This window comes from Echiichthys vipera, assembly GCF_963691815.1.
Source record: "Echiichthys vipera genome assembly, chromosome: 11".
Lineage (NCBI taxonomy): Eukaryota > Metazoa > Chordata > Actinopteri > Perciformes > Trachinidae > Echiichthys > Echiichthys vipera.
In genome coordinates this window covers 27,529,680-27,543,420 of record NC_139836.1, presented here as the reverse complement: position 1 = coordinate 27,543,420, position 13,741 = coordinate 27,529,680, and the positions used below count along the sequence as shown (strand labels likewise).

Sequence of the window (13,741 nt, the reverse complement as noted above, 5' to 3'; positions counted from 1 at the left end):
TTTGAAGGGCAGGGGCGAAAAAATAAAAAGGGCGATTCTGCACAACATGGGTCCCCACCAGCGCACAAAAAGCTATGATGCATCATGTATGATGAAATAGTCCTCATCCTTGATTAAGATTAGTATAGTATCTATAAACTATATCGCTTTTCCACTACAGGTACAGGCATACAATCCCTAATCTGCTTTTTGCTTCTTTATTCATTGCAGCTTTATGTACATTATTCATTGCTTTATTCATTGCAGCTGAATGTTGCTGTTCGTCAGAGTGACGCCACATGAAAGCAACGCCTCTTTTGCGTTCCCCTGCACGAAAGGTGCACCCTACAGGGCACCCAATCATTTTTTGCATGTGTAAAGGGTAGCCAATAAAGCACTTCCTCTCATTTTCGCCACTATTGAGGGCACTTTAGCGCACCTTTTCAACCTTTGAATAGAATTGAATAGAATGCTTGATACCACATCTCAATATTCACTCATAGTCAGAATGCCCCTACAGGTCAACAGGAAATGTCATGTTTCATACAAAGTGTTGGGCCCTCTTACTAACAGAGAACAGCGCCAAATTGGGTCAGAAAAGCCTCAGGACCTTGCTGATGCTTTTTATTGAATCTTCAATATTAATATATCGGTGCATCTTCATTCACTGTGTTGCCATTGCGGCACAGTGAATACTGATGTTCCAAAGTGAAACAGGAAATGGTTGTAACTTGAGCATTCATTGTACAATCTGCCCAAAATTCTGTTGATAGTACCCCCTTCTAGCGCCTCCTAATTACAGCTCCTACTACAAGATTGATGTAGATTTATGAAAACTGGTAGGCACATATAACCCTTATATCCTAAAGTCAACAGGAAGTGGCCATTTTGAATCTTATTACCATTCTCCAGAATTGGTCAGCACCACCTTAAGATGTAAGTGATCAAAAGTTACTCAAATATTTTGTTTTCCTTGCACCTTGTGCCCGTGGCATGGCAGTGAATATTGGCATCAAGCTATACAACAGGAAGTAGATGTAACTTGACCATACATTATCCAATCTGCCCAAAATTCCTCATGTATGACAAAAGTCCAGGCCTGAACACACCTTCATCTTAATACTGCCACGCAGTAATAGTGCCCCCTACTGGCAGGTGTAATAATGGCAAATATCATCCAATTTCAGTGAAATTACCATTCTGGTACACTTAATACAGAGCAACACAAAGCATGTTTGGCTCTTGCTCTCTAGGGGCACATAGTGGTCGTAGTAAGTGCTGCAAAAGTGACAATAGATCACCCCAAGCCCTCCGTGTGGTGTCCGACGCTCGCAGAAACGCACGTCCTGTCAGCACCCTGATCTGCATCGGTTGTGAGGGCGCATTCATTGCTGCTTGCAGCTGTCTTTTTTTATCAGCAGCTGGTGCTGGCTCTTTAGCCACACACTGCACAGTCACATTCTCACAGATGCAACAGACATACACATTGCTACACAAAATGTTTGATGGACTTGGCTTCAGGAACATGCCTCCATGCTTTTAGTTTCTAATATTTTTTTTGTATTTTCTTACATTTCTGACCTGCAGCTCTGGGGAATCATCAAACAGGGCTACAAGTGCAAAGGTATTGTTTCATTGCATTCTTCTTTAAAGACTATACACAAATTTAATAAACTACTGCATTGCCCGTAGAAAGCAAGTATTCCTATCCGGCTGCTATGCCCTTTCAAAATATGATTTCTTGGTCCAGGGCGGTCAGAGCCTCGTATTTCTACAAACCTGCAGTGCCGTGTTCCCTGTTGTTTGAACAGATCTGAGTTTCTAAAAAACAATGTAATTGTCATTTGACCTCTTTCCTATCGATGAAAAAGACGTCTAACTGATGAAGGAGGTGATCGTAATTGTTCACACGTTCGGCCGTTGTGTCTGTTTTGTTTCACCCGAGCGCTTGGACCTGGAAATCTTATTTTGAGAGGGTGTTACATCAGACTGAACAGCCGGATGGTAAAATGGTAGCCCACTAAGCCTACACATGCTTTAGAAGTGGGACACAAAGAGGTGTACATGTAGGCAGTGTCACATAGTCACTCACAGATATACTACACACTGAGACATACATGGACACACACACACAGTTCATCTAAGAGAAAGACAAACACACAAACATGGTGAGACATATATACACAGACAAAACCACAGAACCATGCACATTAACACATGCACTACATAAACATACAGACTTGAATACAGTAATGAGAAATGAAAATAACAGCCTATTGACTTAAATATCGTGTTTTTGTGTACTTTGATACAAACCAATGTTCGTGCAAAGGATTATTTGCCAACTGTCAGTAGCATGACAAATTAAAGGTTGAATATGAAGAAATGAGCAGAACAGCTCCATCTAGTGTCTAAAGATCGTAGTCACAACAACCAAAGGTTTGTTGCAGTGTGTCAGTGATCAGCCTGCTCCATGTCAGTGATGAATCAAACAGGGGAACCACTCATTTGGACTAATCAATGAATTTGACAACAGTATTTAACGTTAGCCAGTCTTCGGCTGGAAGTCTTTCTTTGAGTGCTGTGGAATCCATTAGCTAGCTCTAAACTCAGAATTATTCTTTGTTTCGGCATGAGCAGAGCAGCAGCTTCCACAGCAGAGACAATGAGCTGAAGGCCATTAGCATTAGCCGTTCCAGCTTAGTAAAGATGAAAGTGATGTTAGCAATCAAGGAGAAGCGTAGCCATTTGGGCGTGCGATTGAATGGCGTTTCTCTCCTTTCTCAGTTTTTTCAGTCCATGGAGTGAATGCTCGGTCTTTATCTCCGCTCACTCAGCTGCTGGGACAAATAACTCCCCCTTCACTGAGGCTCCGAATGGCAACCCGCAATGCTGGCCACTATTGGCTGGTACAATGTAAACAGAATGTGACAGAAAGTCATCGTCAAACCAATCAAAAAAAAAAAAAGTTCATTCAGACTAATTTTTTTTTTTTTTGAAAAGCGATACCTTCATTCAGTACCCCTCAAAACGCCCCGTGGTTGTATTTTTTTTTAGATATACTTTTTAATAAAAATTCTACATATTCAACCTTTAAAATATAGTTAAAAACATTAAATACTGAAATTATTATTCAACTACAATGATGCATTTACATACAGTACATCATTCCTAGAACACACTTCCGATCAAATAATATGTAGCATTACCTGCCTGCCTTAAATCTCAGAACGCATTTGCCCTGAATTTTATTCTCAAGTGTCTGTATTTACTTTGCAGACTGTGGTGTCAACTGTCATAAACAATGTCGGGAGCTGCTGGTTCTTGCCTGTAGGAAGCTGATCCACTCCAGCTCTCTGGGCAGTGTTTCTCCAGCCAGACTGACCCACAGCTCACTGCCCAGCAGCCCGGCACTGCCCACCTGTAAAGGTCATTTTCAACTACAGACATTTACTGAACAAAATCACCCCGTGATAAACAGCATAGAAAATGTTTTCATAAATCTAAAGCAAATTGTAGTTACAAAGACTTTGCATGTTACACATGTTTTTTTAGTTATTTCATCAGCTGTTGATGTTATACTATGATGAATAAACACATTTGGCTTCTCTCCTTCAGATGAGGAATTTGAGTTTCCAGCTGTCACATCAGCAGGTCCAGCCCTGGACACTCAGTCCATCACCCTGATGACTGGCTCAGCCCAGAGGATCTCTGTGCGTCTGCAGAGGGCCACCACCAGCCAGGCCACCCAGACCGACCCGCTGTGGCCCGAACACAGCTGGGGGGGCACTGATGGCAGCTCCCACACCTTCCCGAAAATGAAATACAGGACTCACAGAAAAACATCCAAAAATAAATGTTTCGCCCGCTGGGAAAACCAGAATGACCAGGCAGTTTCTTCACGGTGCAGCAGGGACTCTCTGGACAAGTCAGACGTCTCAGGAGAGCTTGTACAGAATGGGATGACACACAGAGGGAAGGTAAGACATTCAGTGACTGTAGCTTTTTATTTAAAGGTGTCATGTGTAACATTTTAACACCAATGAAGCCTCACTATATTCATAATGACACAATATAAATCTGGTGTCAGATGGTGTAATGGAACCTCTGGAGGTGGAAGCAACCTTTCAAACATGAAGCTTTTTATGCTGAGCCATCTCCATTCTCTCCATCTCTCATTCACTGATAATTTCTTTAAAGCTGCAGTTCTTCTAATGGCCCCCAGTTGGCCTCATAGACTGTATACATAATGGACATAGTCTCCCTGATGTCACCCATAGGTTTCTGAAGAGCCAAAACGAAGCTCAGAATGGGCTGGTCCTGGTCATGGACACGAAAAAATGAATGGACAGCGGACGAAAAAATGGCGCCCATTCATTACTATGGAAAGCTGCTCAGTGGAGCAAGCTCCTTTAAGGCCGCCGCCATCTTTGGTTCTCGTGAATGCGGGAAGACGTACCAGATGTAGAAAGCTTCGTGTTCCCGAGTTCATGCCCAGAGTGCCAAGCACGAAACGACACGAAAAATGAAAAATCATTGAAAAAACATCGGCCACAATGCACAAAAAGTTTGAGCAGAGTTGTGTCTCTGCCGGAGCCTAGACGCACACCCTCCTTCTCCTGCCCATGACTCGGTTTTGGTAGGGTATAAAATCATGCCCACTCTTTTCTAGTGCAAAAAAGGGCAAAGAGGTGGGCCCAATGAAGTATGGCAGTAAGCTAGCAAGCTAGCAAAGCTAAGTTAGCCAGATTCCTTTGCCAAGAATGGAGAACTACAAAAAATACTACAATCAACTTGAGTTATCATGATACTAGAATTTCAAAGTCGATTTCAATGCCCAGGAAAATACTCGATGCCATGGGGAGATTGCTCTTGTATGTTTTTGTTTATTTCTGTCTTGCAAAATTGCTGCATTGTGTCATATGTGTGCCTGCTTATGTATGCAGCGATTGTCTGTCCCTGCTCTGTTGCACTTTGTCCTGCTCTGCTTCTATTGTTGCTTATGTCTCTGTCTTACTTTTATCTTGTGTTTTATACTGAAACTGTTGTTTTAACCCTGCGTCTTGGTTTTAGGATGCCACTTTACACCTGGCCAGGGACAACAGATGGAAACTATAGCCTCTTGGCGAATTCTGGCATATTTACAGCAATGTTCATCAATATGCACTGTCTCTGACAAATAAAATGAATAAATAAATAAATTCTGCAATATGTTGTTGGGCATTCATTTAACCACAATGAAACCAAGATTACAATGAATGGTTTAGTAAAAATGTTAAAATTCCAGATACAAATGACTTAATTTCTCTGCTCTTCCTCTCCAGGACAGCTGACTTGGTCAAGTTGGCGAGGACAAGTCCCAGGGCTCCAGAAAGTCTCTAGCGGCGGGAACCAGGAAGCTCTTCTCTCTGGGGGACATGCTGGGCTGCCTGAGACCCCCCTTCAGTGACCTGGAGTTATCATGTCCTCTCTAGACTTCCACACAGGCAGAGCTACATGACGCCGTGTAGCTGCATGGAAGGACACAATGTGCGGTCTCTGGGAGAGGTCACGAAGAGGAAGCAGAGGAGGTCAGTGGATAACGGACTAACAAACCACTGTGAATCACATGGAATGACACCTCCATCCTGGGATCAGTGGAGGTTACTAAGATGTAACTGTGGTTTAGTTTGATTGGGGATGTACATGACATCAGCACTTGGAAAAATGTGCGAAGAAGCATTTTCTTAAACGTCACAAAAGTGTGAAATGGATTGAGTTTGGTGGCTCGGAGCAAGCCAGTTGTTTTATGTCAGCCCACTTTAAATTCCAGCTTGACAAAGTACAGTGAAAGCCTGATCTGAAGAACGCAACAACAGGTTCTTAGTGGTCACTTCCCAAGCTGGAATGATAGGAAAAAGCATGATGGATACGAGAGTGTGCAGATATTTGTATGGTGAGTTGCAAAAAAGGGAAACTCAAAATGAAAGTGAATGTCAGGAGCGTCCAACCTTTCCAACATATACAACCTTAAAGATGCACTATTCTGAAAACCGCTGGATCTGTTAAATTATGTTTTTGAGTGTTCATTGCCAATGTTTTTAATTTATTCCTACAATATCTATACCTGACATCTACGGTGTGGTCAAAAATCTCTCATTCATGAGTTTCACAGCAGACGTGACTGACAAGAATATTAAGTGAATGATTGTTATTTATATTTTTACACAATTTGCATGAAAGATTTGAAATGCTCAAATAAAAACAATTCAAAGAAATTAAATCCAATCCAATAAAAAGTGTTGAATGTACATTTTATGTATGTTTTTACTATGTAATAATTAAATTCCCTACACAGAAGAAAAAGCACCAATGGGCTCCTTCCTTTGGGATTGCATTTGGTAATCAACTTGAATGGACTTTATTTAGTCTTAGTCTTTCAAAACACACTTTTAAAAAAAGACCATGGGACGATTTTACGCCGGAATTCCGCTTTACAAAGCAGTGGCTCTCCGACCCGATTAAAAACTATTTTACTGAGACAGCGCCTGTCAGGGATGAAGCGCTGCGTGACAGTTGATGTATGATGAATGATGCAGAATGATGCATTTCAGTCTCATAAAAGAAAAAACAATCCTGCACCTTCTCATGAAAAATGAATGACAGTGCTTTGTATTATGGTGAGATCTGCACAGAAATGTAATACACATCTTCACTTTGTGTTGTAATTTGATCTTAACGTGGCATTGAAATAAAAATCATTCAATTAAAGACAAAAGGCAAAATAATTGTCCTTGAAATAGTTTTTTTTCATTTAATTATGACAGTACATATAAAAGGCAAATATATAAAACAATGTGATTTGTGTTTTACGTGGTATTTGATTCATTTTTATTTAGTTAGGCTATATCAAAGCGTCCACCATCAGCAGCCCTGCGTTTTCCTTGTGTTTTTGTGTCCCTATCTGTATTATTCCTCCTGTGTCTCTCCCCCTGTCTGTGCTGTGTGTGCATGTGAGTGCGGCTTCTGCTCCACAGGTGAAGCAGGTGAACTCACTCTACAATCAAGCCTCCCATAAAGCCACTGGTTTCTCTGCCTGCCTGCTGCCAGCTCCCCGGAGCTCTCTCACTGCATCACCATTCCCCCACAGCGGACCTCACATCACGCCACCTGTATCCACGCACTCCTCGGGGACTTCACCTACCACATCAGGATCCTGGGACCTCGCACCACCCCTCCACCTCGCACCTATGCTTGCACCCTTTTGAACATTAAAGTTGTATGTTGCACTTTGAACCAGAGTCAGTCGTGCATTTGGGTCCTGGTTCAGACTGCTATGTACTGTTTTCATGGTTCGTTTGGATCTCTGGGAACAGGGAAATAAAAAGGCGCAAGTGTCCTGTTTGTCAAATGTAATTGCGGCTGTTGACTGCACTCATGTTGCTGTAAGAGCACCGAGTGAGAATGAAAATGCTTTCATTCATCTCTTTTTCATGTCGGCCACGGTCCAGCCCTCTGACGCTGCATTAACTGTGTCCGCATCATGTTGCCACTCTACGTCCGTTTTCCTTTAGTAATGCCACTGTGACCTCCAGACAACATGTTTGACTTATTCCACCTTTCCAACAAGAACATCAACTTCGCATTGATTGTCTTTTTTTGTTTTCCTCCTCGTGTTTGTCCCCAAAGCAATTTCAGTCTAAAGAAACTGGTTGTTTGTGTAGGAAGACGTTTCATGTCTTGTCTTTTATGATGTCAGTATGAATGAATATTCATTGTGGGCGTTTCATTGAATATTTATAGGCATCTATGGGTGTGACATGAAGTTGGAAAAGCTGCACCACATATAGAGTTGATTGTGATTTATAAAGGGAAACCGGCGTAGGACATGTGTCCACACTGTTTTATAAATCCCAATATTTGTATGCGCATGCACGTCCTATGTTTTGTCCGTACGCCACCTTTGAAGTGAATCCTACAGTTTTATAAATGAGGCCCCAGGACATTTTGACTGGGGCGGCGAAGGTGAGACACAGAGCCAGAGTGGGGTGGAAACGACAAGGCAAAGAAACCTGTGCATTATTAACTAATGCAGAGATGATTCATAATTTAATTCCCAAAATCATGTTAGCATCCATTCAATTCAATTCAATTCAAAAAACTTTATTTGTCCCCGGGGGGCAATTCAAGGCACACAGAGCAGCAAATCACGACAGTGCAATTATACAAAAAACATTTTAACCTAACACAAGAATAAAGTGTAAAAGAAGAGTAAGTGTCAGTGTCAGTGTCATTGTATGTTTTTATTCAAGAGCAGGTTGATGAAGGGGGTGACTTGGCTGAGAGCTGGAGGGTTGCTGGTTCGAGTCCCTGTGTGGACCATGAATGGAGCGTGGACTGGTGGCTGGAGAGGTGCCAGTTCATCTCCTGGGAACTGCCGATGTGCTGTTGAGCAAGGCACTGAACCCCCAACTGCTTTGGGCACCGGTCACTGGCAGCCCCCTCGCTCTAACATCTCTCCATTAATTGCATGTATATAGGTCCTGTCTGTGCATGTGTGTGTATTTCAGGCCTGTGTGTGTGTAACATGAATAACAATAATAGCGTGAAAAAAAGAAGAATTCCTTTATTATTTCCTAATAAAGGAATTCTTCTTCTTCTAAAACCTACATTAGAGCAGCACTAACATGCAGTTACCATACTGTATACTACTTTCAATTCCACTTTAACCAAACACAGTCTGGGAAGCCTGAGCGTGATTATTTTTATTCATATTTTTAACGAGTAGTTCAGTTCAGGACAGGCTATTTGATACGTTTCCAGTTGAGTAAAGCCCTCATCACTTATAATAATGATAATTATCAAAAATAAGTTTATATATTCCCCAAAGAAATTTCAGTCAAAAGCAACTGGACTTGGTTATTTGTCTAGGAAGACGTTTCACCTCTCATCCAAGAGGCTTCATCAGTTCATGTACGCATCTGACCAGGCTGGGACCCCCATTATGGTGTTTCATACACAGTTAGAAATGACACCTGGAGACCATTAGTCTGATCATTTATGAAAAAAACATCACCTGAAATTGACTCTACCTTATCATTTACGCGGTTGTCTCGTCTCCCCTCACCAAGGAAGAACAGTCTTTGCTGCTCGGCTTAGAGATCTAGTTGGTCTCATGGAAACATCTTCAATGAGCTAATAATTATAGTAACGTGCTGCATTTTTTGGCAGTATCGTTAACTGCGTTATAACAATAGGAAGAATAATCAATTTGATTACTCCTTACTGAATAAAATGCATGTTTCGAACAGACACTGTACTAGTCCACAACAAACCCTTCTGATGGAAGCATCTGTAGCACAGCATCACTCATGACATCTTCAGTTCAGAGTGAACATGTTTGGAAAGACTTTATTGGGGGGGAGCTCTTCACAGGAATAAAAACACATCCGCTTATGGCAGATAGTTATTATTCAATAACAATACTTAATTAATAAATATATATCATAATAATTATTCAATGACAGCACACGGATAACCGATTCGATGCCTGTACGTGTCTCAGTATCTACCTCTTCTGTAGAGGTCAAAGGTTGAGAGGGCGGGACGTGGCGACGGGCAGGGCTTGCAGTTGACAGGCTCCTCCTCTAGTGGGACGGGCTTCTGTCGGAGGTGGTCAGAGGTCATGAAAAGGAAAAGGGAAGGCCCATCTGCTGCCTTTGTGCCATGGTCAGCCGGGGAGGGGAGCAGCGTCGGCCTTGGCTGCAGCATCTGGCTGTTCAGCTGATTCTCCTGCACGTTGACACCGACCAAGGAGGTGAAGAGAAGCTGAGAGCGCGAGACATTCACTTCTACACAGACAAAGAGAGAGAGACAGACAGACAGTGGAAACTTTAACAAGGTTGTGAAATACAAAATGTTTTTGGACCGACTGGAGTTTAAGTTGAAAGTGAAATCTAAAGAAAAAAAAAAAAAAAAAAGCTATATTGTATCAGGGATTAGTTTACTAATAAACATCTTAATGTTTAACACTTTCTGCTTAAGACACAGTTTGTTACATTGTCTGACTTAAATTTCTGCACAACAGTTGACGAGTTATATTCAAGAACTTTATTGTCATTGTGCAAGCTCAACAAAATTGTCATTGTGTCTTCCTCAAATGGTGTATACTACACTTACTTACAAATGATAAAATAGGGCATGTATGTTCTGAAGAATAAAATATATAGAATAAGGTATGTCTTACAAGAATGAGCTCAAACAAGGCACATATGTATAGTGTAAGCAGTCAAGTACAAAATCAGCAGGTTGAGGTTATCCTCAAAGCAATTTCAGTCAAAAGCAACTGGACTTGGTTATTTGTCTAGGAAGACGTTTCACCTCTCATCCAAGAGGCTTCATCAGTTCATGTACGCATCTGACCAGGCTGGGACTGGCTAATGCTAACGGCTAACGCTAACGGCTAACTCTAACTGCCAGTCAAACTCCTCTGCAATACTTGTTTTTATGGTGTGATTTGCTGGAGGGGACGGGTTCAAACAGGCTCAAACAGACTCCGGTCTTCTGTAGCTACTGGGACGGGTCTGACCAACCTGGCAACCCGACTGCTAGAATTATTTTTTGTTGTTAGGCGTACCCCCCCCCTCCCTGGAAAAGGTGGATGTTTAAAAGTTCAAAGAAACTTTGTGACAGTGAAACCTGGCTTTAGGCTCAGCATACCTCACTAAAACATTAAACTAACCTGCAATAAGGCAAATGAGCAGTACCCTGTTTGTGTTACTGTACCTTCAGTAGCTCTGGTGTTGATCAGGTTTTTGGTCCTCTCTGACCTCCGTAGAGTCTCCTTAATGGCCTTCTGGGAATTAAACTCCACCCCCTAAAGGAAAACAGACAGGTTACCATGGGAATGATGATGATTTATTGATAACCTAGAGATTGATAAACAGTCTGAACCTGCAGTGACTGTAGCTCAGCCTTCAGAGCCAGAGTGGTGTTTAGTCCCGCTTTTTCTAGATAGCCTGGATCCAAATTGGCTACTGCAGCAGGTGGCTTCACCAGCTGTCTGGGGGCTTCACCAGGCATGGAGAGAAAGAAAATACAGTTAGGAACTTTTGACAGAAAGTCATGATACCTCTTGTCCATCACTAGCTGGTGTAAACACTGAAACACTGCAGCACTATGCTGTCAATCTCAGCCGAGAACAGAAAATGGAGTCACATTATAATCAATAACTGTCAGACTCTGGTTACCATGGGGACATCCTCTGCTCCTTCTCTGACCTCTGACTGGCTCCTGGGGCAGGGCATCGCTGCTCTGATCCGGTGTTACCGAGATGACTATTGGCTCTTCAAAACACACCTGGAAGAGACCAGACAGGGGACGCCCTGTTTCAGTAAGTGGGTTTAGGGAAAACTCTGGGTTAGTTCACCCTGAGATGAGAGAAACTCTAGATTCTAAATTTTCATTTCCAGAAAGAGAGGTACGCTGAACTTGTTTCATTTACTCTTGATTCAGTCCAGATCAAAGCATGAATCGAAAAATATATAAAAAAAACATACTAAATGTCAAAGCTTATACTGGAAATGTAATATCTTTTTTCCAACTATTGATGATAATGTGCAGTAGTAATCAGTGGATCGGTGTGTTGTGGTAATGAAAAGTTAAAGTTGGTCATTGCAGAACTGTTCTAAATATACTGGTCAGATTGGTTTGTTACCAGCCCAGAGCTGAAACACTCGGCCAAGCCTCCACAGTTTAGCAGCAGTTGTGTGAAGGTGACATGAGGCTGTAGAAACATTTGGTACCACACACACACAGACACACACACACACACACACACACACACACACACACACACACACACACACACACACACACACACACACACACACACACACACACACACACACACACACACACACACACACACACACACACACACACACACACACACACACACACACACACACACACACACACACACACACACACACACACACACACACACACACACACACACACACACACACACACACACACAAACACAAACACAGACACAGACACACAAACACACAAACACAAAGTCCTCACCTGCATGTTCTCCTTTCTTCTCGTCTGTCCCTCCCTGTGCTTGAGGTGTGTTCGCTCACTTGTCTTTCGAGAGCAGGGCTTCGGGTGTGTGTGCTTGACCTTCGGTGCGGGGCTGAGTGTGACGGACAGGTCGAGTTCAGGACAGAGAGTCAGAGAGGAAAAGGAGGAGAGAGGGAGGGGGGCAGGGTGAGGAGCAGGGAGAGGAGAGGGGAGGGAGGTGGAACTCATCCTGATAGGAAACAACAGTCAGACATTGATTTTCAATGGAATACTCCTTTAAAGAACAATCACTATGACAAATGCTGTAGACATCATCATCACAAAATGACTTACCCCTCCCAACCCCATTCAATCAAAAATGAAGTGAAATAGTAACTAATACTGACTTTAAACTCCACTTTGAATCAGGAAGTAACCAGTGTAGCATGAAAGCATGGTGGCTCATAGATTATAGTATATAGTGTGGTGGAATTAGCAAACTAGCAGCCACTCTTGTCACAGTTATCTTTGCTCGACCACACACTCCCGATCCAGAATCTAGAATCGATTGCTTTTCCTTGGGTGTAAACACTGAATTTCATACATTGAATTTTGCACCTGGATTTGGTCTGTTGAACATGAGCCACATATTCTGGGAGGAGCCAAAATTAGGAACATATTGTTTAATAAAAGAGTGTTACAGTTTAGAACCCTATGTAAATTATAACTTAAGTAAAGGCCAATGACCGCTGTGTGCACAGTTACGCTCCCACTAGCTCTGCAGACAGGCAGGTTCAGTGATCCCCCACAAATGAGCCATTTCAGTAGAAAAGTCTAGAATTTCTGATATTTATTGTGAAACAATTTGGAGTTCCTGAGCAGAGCAAGTTTGTTGAGGTCAAACTATGAATATGAACTAATGTATGCCCATAAACATAAATAACCAAGTAATTTGAAATGAATTATTGTTGTACCGAATTACATTTCCGATGGTAGCAATCTACTTCTTAAGAATTCAAATGCATAAACAATATTCTTAGGGGAAAACTTGCTGACATAACATTCTAATAAGGATAGAAAGTGCTTAATTTGCAACACAAACCCTTATTCATCCCGGACACACCTTTTACTCTTGTGAACACTTGTGTGAAAGACATTTTAGGCAAAAACCATAGACTTTGATCATTGTTTTGTTTTTTCATGTAGCCCACATTGAACCAGGTCCAGAATCAAAACCACTAGGCTATAAACCTTTTCAAAGACATAAACATTCTAAATGTGTCCTAGTTTATTTGCTGTTGCAGTGTATGTCAATAGCAACAGCTGACAGGAAGTTAACAAGGACCAAGGCTGTTGCCTAGCAATGGAATTCCCTCTCAGTTGATGTCATTCACATTCAACGCGACAGGAATCGAAATTGGACACATTTACATAAACATTTTAATGTTTACGTCGACATAATTGCTAGGCAACAGCCTTGGTCCTTGTTAACTTCCTGTCAGTTGATGTCATTCACTTACACTGTGACAGGAAATAAACTAGGGACCATTTGGAATTTTTAAGTCATTGACTTGTCAATGACGTCGGTCTGGTGGCAACTTTGGGTTAATCTGTTCGTTAAAATTTAAAGGTTAACGAGTTGCACTGTATTGTAGTCAGTTAGCAAATGAAACCAGTCTTTAACCTGTTAACGCTTGAATTCAGATAGCTAAAG

General features: G+C 42.0%; 2 protein-coding genes across 2 annotated transcripts in view; one reads left to right on the top strand and one right to left on the bottom strand.

Moving 5' to 3' along the window:
* rasgrp3 (RAS guanyl releasing protein 3 (calcium and DAG-regulated)) overlaps positions 1-6,266 on the top strand; it is a 55,747-nt gene extending 49,481 nt beyond the window's left edge. Inside the window, exons 14-17 of the mRNA XM_083922388.1 lie at positions 1,567-1,603; positions 3,259-3,408; positions 3,598-3,959; positions 5,304-6,266. Coding sequence (XP_083778514.1) covers positions 1,567-1,603; positions 3,259-3,408; positions 3,598-3,959; positions 5,304-5,312 — 558 coding nt within the window. The 3' untranslated portion in view covers positions 5,313-6,266. The remainder of the gene's footprint in view (positions 1-1,566; positions 1,604-3,258; positions 3,409-3,597; positions 3,960-5,303) is intronic.
* A 3,250-nt stretch (positions 6,267-9,516) lies between these two features.
* Positions 9,517-12,276, bottom strand: ppp1r35 (protein phosphatase 1, regulatory subunit 35; the record flags this gene model as incomplete). The annotated part of the gene is made up of 5 exons (XM_083922488.1): positions 9,517-9,809; positions 10,744-10,834; positions 10,912-11,027; positions 11,208-11,316; positions 12,049-12,276. 5 exons carry the CDS (start codon positions 12,274-12,276, stop codon positions 9,520-9,522), a joined length of 834 nt encoding a protein of 277 aa, XP_083778614.1. The 3' UTR covers positions 9,517-9,519.
* Positions 12,277-13,741: the final 1,465 nt, after the last annotated feature.